Below are 21,511 nucleotides of genomic sequence, written 5' to 3' on the forward strand. Positions count from 1 at the left end.
TGCTGTGTTCTTAAAATAGTAAAGTTTGGAGGTGCATGCAAATATGTAGAGAAATGTTAGTAATTATATTAGCTTAAGAATATATTAGCTTTAAAATATGGTTGAGTGATGTCTCTTCTAGCATAGATTTATCTTAATTAGATAATCACAACTGTTGTAATATTTCAAAATCCTTGCTTCTGGCATATTTCTGTTGTGGGAACTATGTACCGGAAACTGAAGTGGTATCTTTTGCTCTTAATACTTATACAAGTATAGAACTGATTCTCTATAAAATTAACCCTTCAGGTATATGGCAGGTTTTTTAAAAAAACCCCAAAACTTGTCGTTTGCTTCTAACCATAAACTAATTAAGATAGATCCAGGTGGGTAGCCATGTTGATCTGAAGCAGTAGAACAGATTTTTAGTCCAGCGGTACCTTTAAGACTAACAAAAGTTTATTCATGGCACATGCGAAAGCTCATACCTTGAATCAACTCTTGTTGGTCTTAAAGGTGCCACTGGACTAAAATAATGAAGGCATTCAGGGCATTGGCTCCTCATAGCACTCTGATGATGGTTTATTCTAGATTTAATAAAGTGAATTTCTTGCTGCAGCCTTCCCAGCAATCTAGGAAATTATTTGTGTCAGGGGTATTTTGTGTATCAAAAATACTGCTGATAGTCTCAGCACGCTCTTCCTTCCATTGGAGACTTGAAGTGGCTTGCAGTATCCTTTTCTCGTCATTAATTTTATCTGCTCAACAACTCTGTGAGATAATAGAAAAGAGTACGAGTCCAATAGCATCTTAAAGACTAACAATTATTTGGGAGGGTATGAGCTTTCGTGAGTCACTGCTCACTTCTTCAGATACCTTCTGAAGAAGTGAGTAGTGACTTGCGAAAGCTCATATGCTACCACAAATTTTGATAGTCTTTAAGATGCTACTGTGGACTCTTTGTCTGTAACGATAGAAAAGAGTAGCACGGCTACCCATCTTGATTTGTGAGGTTGGTGAGGCGGAGACTGATTCCTCGCTAGCAGTTGCTCTGCCTCCAGGCTTCTGCTTTCCCCAGCTCAAGTGATCGATTCCCCACCAGTTGTTGCATGGGCGCATTTTGACCTGCGGCTCCTTCCAATTTCCCTCATGGCTTCCTGGTCTTTATTTTTTATTTTTTTGAGATCAGGAAGCTGCAAGGGAAATTTGAGGGAGATGCGGGTCAAAATGCACCTGCACTGGTGGGGAAACAATTGCTTGAGCTGGGGAAAGCAGAAGCCCAGGGCTGGAGCAACTGCTAGTGAGGAATTGGCCTGAGAGTTTGAGACTGGCCCACAATTATCCAGTCAGGTTACTTGTCTGAGTGGGGATTCAGGCCTGATCCCAAATCCTAGTACTACACCATGCTGTAGCCAATTCCTCCCTATTACGATATCCCCCTAGTAACACTGAAGCATTGTTCCTCTATTTTATTATAGAAGCTCTTCAGGCACCCTCTTCTGGGTTCTTAATAATAATAATAATAATAAAATTTTATTTATATCCCGCCCTCCTCACCTAGACAGGCTCAGGGCGGCTAACAACATGTCCATATAATAATTATACAAAACTTTTAAAATCAGCATTAGTCTTAAAACCATTCTAATTTACAATTAACAATAAATTAACATTAACAGTAGGCATTTCTGGTGCTATTCTGTCAGTTAACATGATGGCGAAAGTCACTTAGGCGAATCCATCAATCCTTCAAACAGCAGTCCGCAAAGGCCATTCTAAAAAGGATGGTCTTGCAGGCCCTGCGGAATTGGTCAAGGCTCCGCAGGGCCCGCACCTCTTCCGGGAGCTCGTTCCATAGGTGTGGAGCTACAATAGAGAAGGCCCGTGCAGTTTCGCCTCCTTTGGCCCGGGGATAGCCATCTTGTTCTTCCCTGCTGACCTCAGTGCTCTCTGGGGCTCGTATGGGGAAAGACGGTCCCTCAGGTAGGCAGGTCCTTGACCATATAGGGCTTTAAAGGTAATAACCAGCACTTTGTAGCGAACCCGGTATGTAACTGGCAGCCAGTGCAGTCCGTGCAGCCCTGGCTGTATGTGCTCCCACTTCGGGAGCCCTAGTAACAGCCTAGCTGCTGCGTTCTGCACCAGCTGCAGCTTCCGGGTTCGGCACAGAGGCAGCCCCATGTAGAGGGCATTACAGTAGTCCAATCTTGAGGTGACCGTCGCATGAATCACTGTTGCTAGGTCCCGACGCTCTAGGTAAGGGGCCAGCTGCCTTGCCCGCTTCAGATGAAAAAACGCTGACTTGGCAGTGGCTGCTATCTTGGCCTCCATTGATAATGAAGGCTCCAGTAGAACTCCCAGGCTCTTGACTTGGTGCACCGCTTTCAGTGGTACACCATCAAAAACCGGGAGAGGTATTTCCCTCCCCAGAGCGCCGCGGCCCACGCAAAGGACCTCTGTCTTCGTCGAGTTCAGTCTTATTTTTCCTTTGAAAATATACATACATGCATTGCAAATCCTTTATTGATATTTCTTCCCACCTGTAATCTAGAAGTCGCCTTGTAGATTGTACTGCTATTCCAACACTCCTGGTATCTGGGTAAAAGTCATCCATCCCTATGTACATGTAGAATGGTTACCTTTTAAAGAGTTCTTTTAACATCTCATTTCAGCAGCTGTTTGGCCAGCTCTGAATCTGTGTTCACAGAGTAAAACAGAAGTATGGTAAATTTGGGATAGCTACGTGCATCCTTTCTGTGTTAATTCTTTGCAGTTTATAGCATTTTTGTAGAGTAGGGCCTACTTTAATTGATAAAACAGGGTATCGAATGGGCTCAAATTATATCACAGTCAAGGTACCCGTCTTCATTTATAATCTTCATTTATAATCTGCCTTTCTCTTCATTTATAATCTGCCTTTCATAATCTCAAAGTGGATTATGAAAAGTTTCTCTAATTCTTCATTGAGTGCATTTTTATTCTGTTGTAGTTCACGTGGCTTTTAACAGTATAATTAAAGTTAATAATAAATACAGGAAAAAACAACCATACGTAACAGTAAAAGCTAAGACGACAGTATATATTTTTTAAAAATGTAGCTTCTGAGTTGCATTGAAAATCATTTTATTGGTAAGAGAAATATATAGCTTTTGCCAAGGTACAGGTTACATTCCTAAATTATCTGCTTCAGGTGGAGGTATCATGTTAGCTAGAAGAAGAGTTGGTTTTTATACCCCGCTTTTCTCTACCATAAGGAGTTTCAGAGTGGTTTACAATCTCCTTCCTTGCCTCTCCCAACCACAGGCAGCTTGTGAAGTAGGTGGGGCTGAGAGAATGAGAGAACTGTGACTGGCCCAAGATCACCCAGCAGGCTTCCTGTGGAGGAGTGGAGTATCAAACCCTGTTCTCCGGATTAGAGTCCACGACTCTTAACCACTACTCCACACTGGCTCTAGTCTCCAGATCATACGGTGGGGCACAGAGTTGTCTGAAGGAAGGATTGACCATCCTATAATCTGAAGAGAAGGGTGACTCTCAAAAGACATTTGAAAGTACAACGCTTTTATGGGTGGTCCCCTCTTCACTGCCATCTCATGTTTCCCCAGGACTTAACTAGACATATCCCGAGACCTGCTTTTAAAAACAGGTTTGATAAGCTGCAAAGCTGTATGACTCAGCTGGCTGAAGGGAAGGGATGTTTTCTATTTCTGAGCAGCACTTCCCTTCTGTCCCACAAGTCCTCCCAGTGGAGAGTGTGAAGCTGCTGCTTTGCTGGGGCTGGTATAAATGTTTAATGTTTAACTGCTGTTTTGGCGTGTTGCCAATACTTGATGAATGCAGTGGGAAAATACACCAATGGCAGGAGCTCTTTTGAGTTCCATTGCAATCATGAATAAAATATAATGGTTACCCCTGTGCCTGAAAGAATTCTGTTGCTGAATTTCAAAGGTCTGCCGTTCCTAGCAGGGGATATGGGAGAAAAACCTAAAACCAATGTTTGTGACAAATGTGCAAAGATGCTTCTGTGAGAGAGAGGTTTATAAAAATCTATGCTGGCTTTTGTTGTTGTTGTTACTTTAGGTGTGGCTGTTCAGATGCATGAGTGGGGATACATAAGGGCAAAGATGGTGTACCTGTACTTTGTAAGAACTTTCCAATGAAGACATGTTCCTGACTCTGTACTATGTAGACAAACACACATTATTTGTATGGAGCTCTAGTAAACCTGATGTTTATTTTGGAAAGACAACTTTGAGACTGTTGCTTATTCAATCAATCTGCTCATGTAGACAAGACAAAACTCCCAAGACATTTAAATATATATGAGAAGAAAAGCCTCGACCTGCTAAAACAAGCATTGTTTTATGTAATGCTATTTTTTTTTTAAAAAATGAATTCGAACATATACACCTCTAAATCAACCACAACCACAATTCTGCAATATTCAGAAGACTTCTAAAAGGGTGATTATGAAGACCATAGCCATCTGTGTCAGTGATGCTGGAAAACCAGCTTCAAATATAGAATCATAGAGTTGGAAGGGACCTTCAGAGTCATCTAGTCCAACCCCCTGCACAATGCAAGAAATTCACAAATACCTCCCCCTAAATTCACTGGAGCCACATTGCTGTCAGATGGCCATTCAGCCTCTGTTTAAAACCTTCCAAGGAAGGAGAGCCCACCTCCTCCTGAGGAAGCCTGTTCCACTGAGGAATCACTCTAACTGTCAGGAAGTTCTTCCTAATGTTGAGCCGGAAACTCTTTTGATTTAATTTCAACCCACTGGTTCTGGTCCAACCTTCTGGGGCCACAGAAAATAATTCCACACCATCCTCTATATGATAGCCCTTCAAGTACTTGAAGACGGTGATCATATCGCCTCTCAGCAGCCTCCTCTCCAGGCTAAACATGCCCAGCTCCTTCAACCTTTCTTCATAGGACTTGGTCTCCAGACCCCTCACCATCTTTGTTGCCCTCCTCTGGACCTGTTCCTGCTTGTCTATATCCTTCTTAAAATGTGGTGCCCAAAACTGAACACAATACTCCAGGTGAGGTCTTACCAGAGCAGAGTAAAGCGATACTATCACTTCACATGATCTGGACACTATTCCTCTGTTAATACAGCCTAATATTGTGTTTGCCTTTTTAGCCACTGCATCACACTGTTGACTCATGTTCAGTGTATTGTCCACAAAGACCCCTAGATCCTTTTCGCACATACTGCTGCTCAGAGAAGTCTCCCCTATCCTATAGCCATGCATGGGATTTTTGCTACCTAAATACAGAACTGTACATTTATCCCTGTTAAAGTTCATTTTATTGGTTTCAGCCTAGTTTTCAAGCCTGTCAAGATCATCCTGTATCCTGTTTCTGTCTTCTACTGTATTTGCAACCCCTCCCAATTTAGTATCATCTGCAAATTTAATAAGCATTCCCCCTATTCCTTCATCCAAATAATTTATAAAGATGTTGAACAAAACAGGCTGTGGGACAGATCCTTGAGGCACTCCACTTGTCACTCCTCTCTAAGAGGATGAGGAACCATTCACAAGCACTCTTTGGGTGCGATCTGTCAACCAGTTACAGATCCACCTAATGGTAACAGGATCCAAACCACATTTTACCAACTTGTCAACAAGGATAGTATGTGGAGCCTTATTGAAATCAAGGTAAACTATGTCTACAGCATTCCCCTGATCCCTTGATCCAGGAACGGATCTCTCCCCAATGCTGTTTAATATCTAAATGCACCCCCTTGTCCCAATGGTCAGGAGGTATGGTCTGGGTTGTCATCGGTACGCTGACGACACCCAGCTCTATCTATTGATGGGTGGCCGGTCCAGCTGCACCCCAGAGAACTTGGATCTGTTGCTGCAGGCCATGATATCATGGCTCAGGCTGAGTCGACTAAAGCTGAATCCGATGAAGACAGAGTTTCTCTAAGTTGCAGCAACTTAGAGAAATTATTATATTTATATTATTATTATAATAATATAAATCTCAAGCTATTGAGATTTACAAACACCAGCACAACTTTAACAGAAAGGAAGAAGGCATTTCCATCCACCATTCTTGGTATCCAGCTCTGCAAAACACCCTACAGACTACAAATTGCAGAAGGTCACAGAACAACCAGCACATTCCAGAGAACAATCAGCACAATCAACAACCATCTTCTTTATCTTCACACCCCTTCCAACCCTCCCAGCAATCAACACAGAACAATGGTCACATTCCACAGCCAGTTTCCTTATCACCACCCTTCCAGGAAGCCCCACCAAACAATGGGTACATTCACAAACCAATTGCCCTCTCACCACACCCCCTCCAGCCTAGAAATAGCAGCTCTCCAGCAGCCCTGGCCTCACTCAATGCACAGCAGCCAAGAAGGTCATAACGCCTGCTCCGGCTGCAACGCCACTGAGGATGTTCTCCGCAGCTGAGAACGAAACGTCTGGAAGAAAAACTTTCTCCAGTAGAACACAGCACTTGAGCCCAAAAGATTCTACAAACCCTAATAAAAAAAAAAGAAGAGAGAAACTTGGGACAAGAGCCAACTTTAAATTTTCAAAGCATTGATAAGAACTTCCCTGCTTCAACTTTCATCTGATAATCACATCATAAATTTTGAAATGCCATTTTGGAAAAACCCTAAGATATTTCTGGTAATCAGTATTTTGAAGTGGCAGTACCTATTAGAAAATAACTTTCGTTGAATTTGCGCTATATATTTGCTGATCTCTTTCTTGCAAGCCAGTTTTTCTTTTATTTGGGTATCTTCTTCTCAGTGCTTTGTTCTAAGCTGTTGTCTGCTACTTCAAAGTCACCTTCCAAGTCTGCATAGAATACCAAGTCTGCATAGAATACCAATTAATTATTCACCACATGTCCTGATCTCGCAGTAGATCAGTTAATATTTTCATGCTAAACTATAAATCATTGTCCCATCCTGTTCCAAAATATCCTTACTGTAGAGGCTATTTATTGCCAGAGATTTTTTCCCCTACCAACAGAGCACATCTGTCAGTCCCATAATTTAGAGCATGTGGTAAATTAAGGGTTGAAAATAATTTCCTGTGTACACATTGTAAATGGATGCCAATACAGTACATAGCATGATTGTCTATATATCTGGTGGGTTTTTTCTTTCTTCGTCTCAAAACAATTTGTTTATCAAGGTTCGTAAGGCGTGGACTTCAGACCATACAATTTTTTTTCAAATACAGTGACTGGATATATATTGCTTTTCAGCAAAGGCTGCCACCCTTCTCTGTGAGGGTCTCAGCAGTCACAGCTTTAGGGTGCCGGACTAAAATCAGAGAGACCCAGGTTCAGATTTTCATCCTGTCTTAAAACCATGCTGGGGGGACCTTGGGCCTCTCACACTCTGTCAGCTAACTTAATTCACAAGGTGGTTGTGAGGATAAAATGGAGGATAGAAGAATGATGCCCTTCACCTCCTTAGAGGAAAGGCAGGGTAAAAAAAAATAATAATAACCATAAAACTCCTCTTTATAGATTTGCTCTTTACACCCCTGACCTCCATGGCTTGGACTAACCTGATGTCAAACTATGTAGTGTTCGTCCTGGTTAGTACTTGGATGGGAGTCTCCCAAGGAAGTGCTGAGTTGTTGTGCAGAAGCAGGCAATGACAAATTACTTTTGTTCCTCTCTTGCTTTGAAACACTCTATGGGGTCACCATAGTTGACTGCGACTTGATGGCACTTTCCACCACCTTTACAATGACTTTCTCCAAGCTTCATTTTCGGGGGGGGGGGGGGGGACTTTTCAAATATGTAGATTCTCCTTAATCTACTTTCCCCCAATGTCCAATAACATAAGAATATGGTTAAGATGCAACCCATGATGCTTCATTTCAATCCAATGCATTTCAAGCATTTGGAGCAGAGGTCCATCAGTGGCTATTAGCCACAGCCTATTGTTGGAACTCTCTGTCTGGGGCAGTGATGCTCTGTATTCTTGGTGCTTGGGGGGCACAGTGGGAGGGCTTCTAGCCCCACTGGTGGACCTCCTGATGGCACTTGGGGTTTTTTTGGCCACAGTGTGACACAGAGTGTTGGACTGGATGGGCCATTGGCCTGATCCAACATGGCTTCTCTTATGTTCTTATGTGACACAGAGTGTTGGACTGGATGGGCCATTGGCCTGATCCAACATGGCTTCTCTTATGTTCTTATGTTCACTGTTTGTTGTACTGGCAGAGTCCTTGCAATGTGACTCCCAAGTTTAGACTGTACTAGTTGTGGGCAATTTTCCTGTTTCCACTAACTTTTTCAGTGAGCTTTTTGTGGCTTAGAAGTGAAACAAACTAGAACTATATATACATAGGGAATGGGAGACATGTTGGCTTGCAAGATAGTTTCTTGTGATCTCTGCTGCCTTGTATGTTATTTATAATTCTCAGGCCTTTAGCTGAGCTAATTCTCATGAAGCAAAAAAAACTCCTCTCTTCCTTCCCTCCCCTTCTGTCCACTTTTTGGATAATAAGAGGTAGAGGAAGCTTCTACCAATCTGATTTCATAATGCAGACGGAATAAAATGCAAAAAACTATACAGGCTTCCCCCAACCCTCATAGTCACTTTTCTGGATAGTGTCATCATTCTATCCCAGTCCTTCTAATCCCCAGTCTATGACTGAAACGAGAAGGATGTACAAAGTGCACCTTATGCCCGAAAAGTCCATTGGAACCATGTGATAATTACTTACAGTGGACGGAACTGTGCCAGCATGGCATGCAAATTTAGGTGGAAAGAATTTTCTGTAGCAGAGCTTCCGTTCTTAAGAAATATGAGTTCATACTGTGTGTGTGAATACAAAAGTTAGGGTGTTTTCATGTACGACAAGAAAGGGCTTCTTTGAGCCTTTTTTGCACGCTGTTTATATACATCTTGGTTAATGTGAGTTAGAAAATTGAGGATATCAATTTTTAAACTGAATATATGTTCCGCTATTGGAGGTATTATACTTGAATTCCATATGTAGGAAATGTGAAAAACAACTCTGTGTTGCCTTCTGAAAATGGCCTTGAGTTTCCCCTTAATGAACACTGCTCTATCCGAAGCACTGATTTGAGAACATGGAAAAGAGAACAATGGAGATTAAGAGGGCAGTGTTTGCAAGAGGAAGTGCCAACAATGCAGTCTCCTAGTAGTTTTTGGCTGGAATGTAAGAGATGTAAATCACAGCTGTCTCACGATCTTACAGTACTTGCACAGCTGTGGGACTCTGAAAACTTCAAAGAAGCCCGCTTCTTCTTTGGGTAGAAAGCATATGTACAGTCCTGTGAGGAACAATTTGATCCTGCTTATAATTTAGTATGCCTAATGTGGGTCTTGCAGGCACATAATTGCTAACGTACATTAACTCAAGAAAGAAGATGAAGAGATTGAATTTATTTCCCGCCCTTCACTTGCCGTCTCAGAGCAGTTTGCAGTCTCCTTTCCCTTCCTCTCTCCACAGCAGACATCCTGTGAGGTAGGTGGGGATGAGATAACTCTTTTGAGAATAGCTCTGAGAGAACTGTCACTGACCCGAGGTCACACAGCAGGTGCGTATGGAGAAGCGGGGAATCAAACCTGGTTCCCCCAGATTAGAGTCTGTGCACTTAACCACTACACCCAACTGGCTCTCAACATTTAACCACTACACCCAACTGGCTCTCAACACTATTCAGCATTAAGGCCTAGGGAAGGATATGCTTGTGTGTTTTAGAAGTGGCCCACCTACCTTTTTAAACCAAGGATAATAATTTTTCGGTGTGCTAATTTGGGAAAATACCACTTGTTCTGGTTTTTGAAGTGTAAGAAGTGTGCCCTCTGTTTCAGTTTATTACACTTGATGGCCATTGCATGTCCTAATCTGAATGTCCCAGGCTGGCCTGATCTTGTCAGATCTTGCAAGCCAAGCAGGGTCAGCCCTAATGCATGGATGGGATACCACCAAGGAAATCCAGGGTCACTACTAGGGATGGGCATGAACCTGCCCACAACCCTAAATTCGTGGCTAAAATCACCCCGAGTTGTGGCTTGTGAGCCAAGGTTCATGTGAGTTCACCTCTGCGACCCTCCCATGACCCTTCAGTTTATGCATTGTGTGGCGGGTCATGTCTGTGGTGGACATGCTGGCACAGCTATATTACTGTCATCAAAGCAATGGGGTAGGGATGGACTTCTGCAACCCTGGAAACACCAATAGTGGGAAGGAGATCGAGACAACACCAAGGGAAGGAGAAACACCAAGGGAAGGAGATCGAGACAAGATAGTGCTCGACCACCTTCCAGCCTGCGTCCCATCCCGATGGTGACAGGTAGCGGGGCAAGGCGAAATTACTCGCCTCCGTCACTGGTGTTATGTAATGCCAGGTCCATTAATAATAAGACCTCTATCCTTCGGGAATTCCTGCTTGAGCAGGACATGGACCTGGCATGCGTGACCGAGACCTGGGTCCGCGATGGGGAGACCGTAGCTCTCTCCCAGATGGTGCCCCCGGGATACTCGGTCTTTCACCAGTCGCGGACTAGCGGGCGGGGGGGGAGGGGTGGCCCTGTTCATTCGAGAGGTTTACTCCTTCCGGGCCCTTCCGGCTCCGGAGATCAAGGGCATTGAATGTGCCGGCCTGGCGTGGGATGTTGGGGAGGGGTTGGCGATCTGGCTGGTGTACCGACCGCCTAACGCACCGGCCAGCGCCTTACTATCACTGATGGAGGCCGCAGCAGGATGGGCATTGGAGCACCCGAGGCTTTTGATTCTGGGTGACTTCAATGTTCATGCCGATGACGTGACCTCCAATCAGGCGATGGACCTAGTGTCTTCCATGGCGACACTAGGACTCTCCCAAGTAGTTACGACACCCACTCACCAGGCCGGTCACATGTTAGACTTGATCTTCGCGTCGGGAGTTTTAGTGAACGATCTTGCTTCTATAGCAGTGCCATGGTTGGATCACTATGCCCTCAAGGCTCGTGTGGACGTCCCACCCCAACCCCGTTTGGGCGGCGAGCTTATTTTAGCTCGCCCGCGGAGCCTGATGTACCCGGAACGGTTCCTGACGGCTCTGCGGGATCCCTGGCCCCCTGGCGATTCCCTCGATGACCTGGTGGAGTCTTGGAATAATAGGCTCACCGGGGCCATCGATGAGATCGCGCCTAGGCGTCCTCTGCGCCCTCGTTCAAGGCCGACACCCTGGTATAACCAGGGGTTGCGGCGGTTGAAACGAGGACTCAGACGACTAGAGAGGCAATGGCGGCGTACCCGAGACAAAGCGACTCGAACATCTTATAGAGAGGTTATGAAGTCCTATGAGATGGCAGTCAAGGCCGCAAAGAAAACTTACTTTGCGGCAGAGATTGCGTCCGCAATTTCGCGCCCGGCACAACTGTTCAATACAATTCGGACCCTCACAACGCTGCCACAGGGCAGACCAAATTTTAATGAATTGGAAATTGGCTGTGAGGCTTTTGCGGATTTTTTTGCGGATAAAATCACATCGCTCCGTTCCGACTTCCCTGCCACATTAGATACAGTTAGTGAACCTGAGGCTCCGTGCCTGTCTTCGGACTGTGTCCTGGACGGCTTCGGCGCGCTCAGCCTGGAAGAAGTTGACAGGATCCTCCTATCTGCACGCCCAACAACTTGTAAATTGGACCCTTGCCCCTCCTGGCTTATTAAGACCTGCCAGAGGGAGCTAAGATATCCTATACGGGATATCATAAATAGATCCCTACTGGAGGGGCATTTTCCATCAGCGCTCAAAGAGGCGGTGGTCCGTCCCCTCTTGAAGAAAACAACGTTAGATCCGACCGAATTGGCACACTATTGGCCGGTATCGAATTTGCCCTTTTTGGGCAAACTGATAGAGAGGGCAGTGGCGTTGCAGCTACAGAGCTTCCTGGAGGATACTTCTGTCCTTGACCCCTACCAGTCTGGTTTTCGCCCGGGCCACGGGACGGAGGCGGTGCTGGTCGCCCTGGTGGATGACCTTTGGCGACATCTGGATCAAGGCGGCTCGGCGGTGCTGATGCTGTTGGACCTATCGGCAGCATTCGATATGGTCGACCATCGGCTTCTGGCGTGCCGCCTTGCCGACGCAGGGATTCAGGGGTTGGCCCTGCAATGGCATTCCTCTTTCCTTGACGGTCGGGGACAAAGGGTGGCGATTGGGGAGGAACTGTCCCGGAGACACACGCTTGATTGCGGGGTGCCTCAAGGGGCGGTGCTTTCCCCGATGTTATTTAACATCTATATGCGCCCCCTTGCCCAGATGGCCCGAAGGTATGGGCTGGGTTGCCATCAATATGCTGATGACACCCACCTCTATCTGCTTATGGACGGCCGGCCCGCCTGCGCCCCAGAAAATCTGGACCGGGCGTTACAGGCAGTGGCTAGGTGGCTTAGGCTGAGCGGGCTGAAGCTGAACCCGGCGAAGACAGAGGTCCTTTGCTTGGGTCGCTGCGGCCCAGGAAGGGAAATCCCCCTGCCAGTTTTTGACGGCGCTCCGCTAACAGCGTCGGGCAGGGTTAAGAGCCTGGGGGTGCTGTTGGAGCCTTCACTGACGATGGAGGCTCAGATAGCAGCCACTGCCAAGTCCGCTTTTTTTCATCTTAGGCGGGCGAGGCAGTTGGCCCCCTTCCTGGAACGTGACGACCTGGCAACAGTGATTCATGCTACGGTCACCTCGAGGCTGGACTACTGTAATGCCCTCTACATGGGGCTACCCTTGTGCCGGACCCGGAAACTGCAGTTGGTACAGAACGCTGCTGCCCGGCTGCTATTAGGGCTCCCAAGACGGGAGCACATTCGGCCGGGGCTCCAGGGTCTGCACTGGCTGCCAGTAATATTCCGAGTCCGGTACAAGGTGTTGGTCATTACCTTTAAAGCCCTATATGGCCTAGGACCTGCCTACCTTAGGGACTGTCTCTCCCCACACGTTCCCCAGAGAGTACTACGTTCAGGTTCGCAAAACCTGTTGGTAGTCCCCGGGCCAAAGGAGGCCCGCCTAAAATCCACCAGGGATCGGGCCTTCTCAATAACGGCACCTTATTGGTGGAACCAGCTGCCGGAAGAGGTGCGGGCCCTGCGGGATCTAGGGCAATTCCGCAGGGCCTGTAAGACAGCCCTCTTCCGGCAGGCCTATAATATTAACTGACAATGAAAATATCTTGGATGGAACGAAATGCATCTATAGACCGCCGGTTTTATTCTATCTTGTTTTTATTAATTTATGGTTAATTGTATTTTAATTGTATTTTTAAATGTTTTAAACTGAAGTGTTTGAATTATTATGCTGTAAGCCGCCCTGAGACACTTAGGTGAGAAGGGCGGGGTATAAATCCTAATATAAATAAATATAAATAAATAAATAAATCATTGACTGCCAATAAGAGAGCTCCCATTTTGCTCTAAGGAAGCAGAATGATATAGATCCCTAGCTCACACACAGCTGTTTTCTGTCAGCAACAGGCGCACCACATGTTAGTTAGAGGCAGAGACTGAGAGGGAAGGGAACTGGAAGCCATTCCTCCTGTGAACAGTGACTTGGAGGTGTTTGGTGCTGGTGTTATGGACTGCACTTTTAAGAAGCTCAGAAGTGCTGTACAAACAGCTGAAGGACCATGAAGAATTACTTCTTCACAGAAACCAGAAAGCCTTGAATGACAGGATATTCCAAGCAATCTGATTATTATCAGCTGAGCAGAGAAAGACTTCTGAACTGCTGCTTGCTGAGAGATTCAGTTGGGTTGCTTTAACGTGGTTTAGGGAATAACTCTAAGCTTGTGTACTCAGAAGCAAATCCCATGTTATTCAGTAGAATTTACTCCCAGGTAAGTGTTTTTAGGACTGTACTACAGGATGCTTGCACAGCGTTTTCCTGGGGGCACCTGCTTTGGGAGGCTCTAACTCAGCACCCCGAAATCCAATCCTCTCCAAACCTGGAGAGCAGGTAGAGGAGAGTCAGCTGGAGACTTTCTACGCGTTTGGCATCTCTAGCCCATGGGGCAACTGTTCTACTACATCACGAACCTCACGAAATAAACTGGTTCAGTAAATGGGAAGGTCCACGAAGGGTCATGGTTTGTGTGGTCCCATCTATCATGACCTGAAACGAACCTCCATTTCCCCAGTTTGGGTCCATCCCTAGTCACTACACAGAATCAGGTAATGGCAAATCACTTCTGTTTGCCTTGTCTTAAAAATGTTATGCAGTCACCATAAGTTGGATGCCGTAAGTACTTTGCACACGCACACACACAGAGCATATTAATAATGCCTGATAATACACATTAAGATCATTGTTTCTGTTAAGTATTGCTAATGTGCCATGTAAGTAAGCAGCCTTTTCTCCTTTTCCACGCTTTTTGTAATAAAAGGGTTCAGTAAACTTATGTTCCACTCTTTGTTTCCAGAAGAGAATTGGGTGTTTTCTATTCTGAGAGACTGTGGCTCACTGGCAGGGCATCTGCTTGGCATGCAGACGGTCCCAGGTCCAATCACTGGCACCGCCAGTTAAAAGGATCATGGGGTGCGGTCACACGTACCATTAGTGACAACACAGCTCCGTCTGGCTGACGGATTAAATGTGTTCGTTCAGGCATGCACATCTGGCAATCGAGCGTCATCCGGGGTCATTCCGACTTGCTGCGGATTAGTGCCGCGTTAATTTGACAGCACATAAAGTCCGGCCCTTTTTCAAAACAGCGGCACAAGATCGGTTTTTTTGTTGTTTGGACAGCTCACGCGCGATACTGCCTCACCTTAAAAAAAAAAAAAAAAAAAGCCCCAGCAGACATGCGCATTGCCAGATCATCCGGGAATCTGAGGTGACGCTTCTGCTTCTCAACACAGGATCGGAGGGGGGGGGAACGTTATCCCACTATTCAGAACAGGAAAACATTCTTTTTTTTCAATGTGGAGGATTTCAAGATATCATTGTCACTGCCAATTTCTAGGAAAATAATTTCTGGCAGTTCCGTGGTTTGGATCGGCAACGTTAATTCTGGAAACTTTCGCCCTTCCCCCCTGCCTCTGAAGAAAGTTTTGATTTCCCAGCTCCAAACAGTTGGGTGCATGTTCAATGGACCCTCTCCCCTCCCAGAAATCACCATCTGATTACGCATGCTCTAAGAAATGAGCGTGATAGTATTGGATGTCTGATTGCGCACAACAGAATGAATTGCATTCTTGGATGCTCGTCTGAACTGCCCTGCATCGAATCAATATTCAGCAGTTCAGATTTGAGCGCTACACACACGCTTTTAATGGTACGTGTGACCGCACCCATGTAGGAGCAAAAAAACTCAGCCTGAGACCTTGGAGAGATGCTGCCAGTCGGAGTATACAATATTGATTTTGATGGACTAAGGGTCATATTCAGTATACTGCTGTGATCATTTTCAGTGCGCTTTCTAACTGGATTTTTCTGCGTTGAACTGACAAAATCTAATTGGAAAGTGCATTGAAAGTGCATTATTTCATGTGTGTGATCGTAGCCCAAAGCAGCTTTATGTGTTCAAGAGTTCTGCAGGCTTGGTGGCAGGCTCTCCGGTGTCCCTGTTTAAAAAGATCCAAGATCTAACGATTTAGAGGTATTGAAGAACTACACCAGATGCGTGGTTAGGGCAAGGTTTAATTAAAGAGCTGTAAATCACAGAAGAAGGAAAACCCAAAGACATGACTTAGTTGAGGCAAGTGAAAACAGAAACGTTGTAATTGAGAGGGGATTGAAGGTTAAGTAAGCAAGGCTGGGTCTAGTGAAGAATTTTAAGACAGTGCTGTGGATTAGAGGTCTGCAGCATGGTTCCTGTGGGGGTTACGGTGCCCCCCCAGCACTTTACCTGGTGCCCATTAAGTGTTTTCAGAAAGTGGGTGGAGCCAGGTGGTAATGTTTGCCAAGCACAGTTTCTGATAGGCCACTGGCAGTCTGATGGGCAGTGAAGATTAAAAATAATGTTGCTTCAGTAGCAGCTGCCACCAGCATTGGTTTTATTCTGTCTTTCACCACTCTTTCCCACTGTATTTTTTAAAAATACTCTTCTGTTCTTGGGACTTCCACTGGTATATGTATGGCTCCACCTCCTGTGGCAGCCATTTTATGACTGTGCCCACCATCCTGTGTCAGAAATCCAAAGGTTGAACTAAAACTTCTGTTATTTTATTTTATTTTATTTTACATTACCAGGACAGTATGTGTGTGTTTTTAAACATGTAAGGGCATTTGACAAAAAATACATTCCTCATTTGCAGTCTGAAGTGTTTTAATCTCCTTTCTCAAATTCTACTGCCTGATTTTACTGGAGAAGTAGATGAAAAGTAATGATATTCTGTGGATGATGCTTTAATATTCCTGAGGGAAGAGAAGCTTATTTTCCATTAATTTACTTTAATTTTAAGTTGCTCAGTGCACTGCTTTTTAAGAAGACTTGGATGGAGCCTTAAATGCCCACAAAGCTGCCAACTGACTATGCTAGTTTTTGTTTTTTTAAAGTTGGATTTGATCTATGTACCTATACAGGGTGTATGTTATAAATCTGTAGAAACAAGATTGAGAAGATCTGCAGGAAACCTTTTTTTCCCTTTTGAAAGAACATCACCTTTGGTGAATATTAGGTGTCTTCATTATACTTCATCAGGTGGTTCTTTTAGTTTTAGGTAGGAGTTTTAAAATGTGTTAAGGCATATTTTTTTTTCAGTGGTCATTCCATTGTTGCTTGCCTAGGCTTCTGTTAATTCATGATAGATACTATGGAGTTGTAGCTTGTGTTTAAATTTCCCTGTCTTGATAAACTCTGGTTAAACGCCAGACAATCTTGTGCCCAGAGTGCCTAACCGTAATTTATCCAGGTTTAGCCTCATAACCTTAATTATCTGTGGAATGTAGAGAATGCCATGCACTGTTTTTCTTTATAACAAGACAGTAAACCTTGAGCTACTTGGTTCTAGTATTAAAACATTCCTTGTAGCTTCAGTATGTGCTTTAACAAATACAACAAAGTCATGTAAAAATAAAAGTAAACCCCTCAATGTGTTTTGAATTAATCTTCTATTATCTGGTTTATTTTCACTTGTGTAAAAAATTCCCTGTGCAAGTATCCTTTTATATGAACTATCATTTAAAACTGTTATCCCCCCTCTTTTTTTTTTAAGGGAAAAGAACAGTGTTAAAATGTTAAAAGCAGTTCTGAAGAAGAGCAGAGATGGTGCAAAGACCAGCAAAAAGGAATCTGGTAGGTCTGTTCAAATATTGGTGAGCTACAGATTTAGTTATAAAAATGATTGAGTTATGACTCAAAAAAATGTTTTTTAGGCAAGGTTGAGCTGAATTGTGTTTACTTAAGGTGGAAACACCTAACAGCTTAGCAATGCTTTGCTTCATTTCTATAATACATGACTTGAAATATTTGCTTACTAATCCGTTCCAATACAGGGAAGGCCTGACTTCACATGAATGATATAGCTATATCCAGGGGTTTTTTTGTAGCAGGAACTCCTTTGCATATTGGGCCACACACCCCTGATATAACCAATCCTCCAAGAATTTACAGTAGGCCCTGTAATAAGAGTCCTGTAAGCTCTTGGAGAATTGACTACATCAGAGTGTGTGACCCAATATGCAAAGGAGTTCCTACTACAAAGAAAAGCCCTGGCCATATCAATAAAGGTAAAGGTAGTCCCCTGTGCAAGCACCAGTCATTTTCGACTCTGGGGTGATGTTGCTTTCACAACGTTTTCACAGCAGACTTTTTACAGGGTGGTTTGCCATTGCCTTCCCCAGTCATCTATACTTTCCCCCCAGCAAGCTGGGTACTCATTTTACCAACCTTGGAAGGATGGAAGGCTGAGTCAACCTGGAGCTGGCTACCTGAACCAGCTTCCGCTGGGATCGAACTCAGGTCGTGAGCAGAGGGCTAATCCAAAGAATGACTAATGGAGTAGCAGGAGAACAAATGTGCTTTTCTATCCAGGACTGTCTGCATGCCACATAGAAGTTAGTTTTGCCTTCAGAATTAAATTTTCTGGCAATCTCTTTTTGTTATGACTGTGAATAGAAGTTGGGGTGTCTGTGTTCTGCTTAGGAGAATTTCAGAAGCCAACTGGGGGACTGGGAAGTCTTTCCAGCAGTAAGAGGCTAGGCTTTGATAACTGTATGTGGTTCCTTGTGCTTCTGCATAATTAGGATAATCAGTTATGCAAAATAAGCAAATAAATGAAAGTTTGGTTAATGCATATTTGCACACAGTGTATGAATGTTGGAAGCCAGTTTCGCTTGTTATAGAATTTAGGGTACATTGGTGCAAACGTCTGATGCTTTTGTGAAGTGCAGATTACATAGAGGCGGTCTGCTTTTGAATGTCTTGATAAACTATGGTTTGATTAAACTCAGGTTTAGTGTGATGTTTGGATGTAGAGCACCCAGTGGTTTGATGACGGGTGCTAAACTGGGATTCTAAACTGTAGTATGGATATGTTTTAAGCATGGTTTTGTAGAAACTAGGTTTTTAAAAATACTTGAATAGAAAAATCCCACATCATTTGATAATGCTGCTGTTCTTAATATTCTGCATACAGTTGGGGAAGCACAGACTGACCCCAAACCTTGCTTCTCTACCTGCATTCCGTTATTGATGTTTCTTTCTATGGACACTCACTCCCGTTGCCTTCTCTTTATATTATCCCTTTTTGCTAGTAATTACACTAAACAAGAATGTGCTTCAGAAATTTCAGCCTCCCCAATGGCAGAATTAAAAGACAGCAACATGTCAAGGGAGAGTGAGTATACTAAAGGGTATTTGGCCGTTGCCTATTTGTGGATGCTTTGCTCATCCTAAAACCTTCTGTTTTCTAAGCTTAAAAGTGTGTACTTGGGAAGTGCATTCTGGTTTACCCAAGCTGAAAATATACCCACAAAACAACTTATTGGTATTTTAGGGTATATTTTGGCATCCAAAATGTATTTGGGATTTTGGGTGAGAACAGCCCCCCCCCCAAAAAAAAATAAAATAAAAAAATCCTGGATATATTCAGGAATTACTAGCATCCCAAACAACAGCCGAGAGGCTGGAGCAGATTACTCCTGTTGCTCAGGGTTTTGGGGTTTTTTTGCTTTCTTCTGTAGTCCCTTTAAACAGGGGTGTTTAAAGGGACTACAGAAGACAGTATGCAAAACAGCCAAGGGTGGTATTCTCTCTGCCAGCTGAGCTAGGGCTATTTTGGGCTGTTCGGCTGGACAGCCAAAGAGAGCCCTAGCAGAACCTTTGGGAAGAGTTCTCCTACAGGATCAGCTGTTTTGCAGGCTCTGTCGGGCAGTCTGGTTTAAACTGGGCTGTCCAGTAGAGCCACAACTCAGCCTGCGGGGAGAGTTCTCCCTGCAGGATCAACTCCTTTGTTTAAACAGGGCTCCACAGCAGAGCCTGTGGGAGGGTTCTCCCCACATGATTGACTCTTTTGCAGGCTCTTTTGGGCAGTCTGGTTTAAAGGGACTGCCTGAAAGAGCTGCAGCTGAGCTTCCTCTCAGCTGTTTTTGCAGCTTTGCTCAGTTCAGGTCTATATGACTTGAGAAAACTTCGGGTTTTTGAAAAATTCTGGAACTGAATACTTCATTGGATATTGGGATCCAGGTTTTTTCAGGAATCCTGAATTTTTTGACAGTCCAATAAAACCCAAACCAAAAAAATACCACGAAAAAAAATTGTACACTTCTATTATGTACCAAAATAGTTTCTAAGTGTTCTAATGTGATCAGCTAATAACCATAGTAATCACAGCAGTTTCATAAGTTTGTCAAAATTCCAATGATGCCCATATCAAGATAAACAAATGCAAATAGTTTCTTACAAACAGAAGTTTATTTGGTCATGAGACTGGTTGAGTTTAAAGGGATGTACCTACTACTGTAAAGCAAAAATAACATAAGCAGTACATTTAATTGGCTGGATCTCATGATCTATAACATGTCTTCCTGAGTTTCCCCTCCCCTCAGTGGCCATTTCTTACCTCAGGAAAGCTTATTCCCTGGGGATTCCAACCGTATGTGGAATAACAGTCCAATGATGGGGTTGGGGAAAGGGGTGAAACCTCTCCCTTCTGCCTTATGTGTGAGCAAAGCTCCATTGAAGGAGAGACAGAAGGGAATGGTTTTGTACCCTTTCCAGGGTTGGAAATGGCTGCTGGAAGCGATGGGAGAGTTAGGAAGATGGGGGTTCCCTACACTGGATCCAACACAGTAACTATAAATAATAGAAATATTAAGTAAAATTATTATTTCTATCAGCAGTTATCAAGTAAGAATTTATTAGAAAAAATATAAAAACACGAGATTCCCACTTGAAAAAGATCTCAAGCATATTTGTCTTTCTTTGATCAAGGTATAATACCTTTTACCCCCCAAGTCGGAATAAAGAGATGGACACAAATTTGATTGGTGAAACTATGGGCCACTTTATTAAATAACACAGCAACGGCAAGGGCACCCGAACTGCGGCCGGGTCAGGGCCAGGGGTCTCATCAGACTGCTCCCCTGCCTTTTCCAGCAGGCGAGAGACCCGGCCCCCCAGCCGGAGCTGTGAGCCACAGCTCCCATTAGGCAGGCCCAGCAGGGAGGCTTGCACCGGAGGGCCCAAACACCAGACGCGAGTCTCAGCGAAAGGCACCCATCCAGTCAAGTCTCCAGGACAGTCTGCATTCACACACCTCGGGCCACACCCAAAGGTTGATCCTGCCAGACCCCTAACTCCCCAAAAGGGGGAGGCTAACCGGTCCTCCCCAGGCCGCATGGTGCCATAAACCCCGTAAAACCTGCCCTAAAAAGTGACCAATCTATACAAAGGCACCAACCCGAGGCCAATTCCTCAATCCACTGATATGCTATGCAGGGTAGGCAAAAAACACCCCCCAGTCACCAGCCAAACAGCCGGGGAGTAAAAAATTCCTACCCGGCCCCTCCGCAAAAGAGGCGACCAGCAATTGCCTACATAACAAACAGGGCGGGCGGGAGGGCCGAGCACACAGAGCAGACTGTCGCTATGAGGAGCGGAGGCTTCGAGGCAAGCTCTGAAGCCCCGCCCTCGCCAGACGCGCACGAAAGCACGCCGAAACATCCGCTCTCCCTCCTGGGGGGGGCAAAATCTCACCCGCGGCCACGCCGCGATGCGGTGGGCTGCAGGAGGCTCCGTTAGCAGTTTCAGTGTTCAACTGTACTTTTACCTTGGAGAAATTCAGTCATTGAAATGAATACTGAATCTTGCTGTGACTAAAGTTTCTGCTTACAAAGAAATCAAATTAGCATATTAAACATTAAGTCACAGTATCTGACCAGTTAAAACTGTTTTCAAATCCATTTGATACCTGGTTCCCCCCACCCCAGAACCCTGAAACAATTTGCAGCTGAAAAAGATTTTAAAATGAAATGGGGGTCATCAGTTTCTAAAGTTATCCTGTAACTGAAAAATACCTGGTCCTACACCACACTCTTTATGGACCCAAACACCACAGTTACTAAAGTGTTGTCAAAACAGGCGTGA

The 21,511-nt window shown here is 44.6% G+C and overlaps 1 protein-coding gene across 3 annotated transcripts in view; it reads left to right on the plus strand.

Annotated features, from left to right (window-relative positions):
- TANC1 (tetratricopeptide repeat, ankyrin repeat and coiled-coil containing 1) overlaps positions 1-21,511 on the plus strand; it is a 221,405-nt gene that overhangs the window by 61,950 nt on the left and 137,944 nt on the right. For all 3 annotated transcript variants that reach the window (XM_060257302.1, XM_060257303.1, XM_060257300.1), the window contains exon 2: positions 17,139-17,218. In XM_060257302.1, the coding sequence (XP_060113285.1) occupies positions 17,158-17,218 (61 nt within the window). In that variant the 5' untranslated portion in view covers positions 17,139-17,157. The remainder of the gene's footprint in view (positions 1-17,138; positions 17,219-21,511) is intronic.

The sequence above is a fragment of the Heteronotia binoei genome, chromosome 16 (genome assembly GCF_032191835.1).
Source record: "Heteronotia binoei isolate CCM8104 ecotype False Entrance Well chromosome 16, APGP_CSIRO_Hbin_v1, whole genome shotgun sequence".
NCBI lineage: Eukaryota > Metazoa > Chordata > Lepidosauria > Squamata > Gekkonidae > Heteronotia > Heteronotia binoei.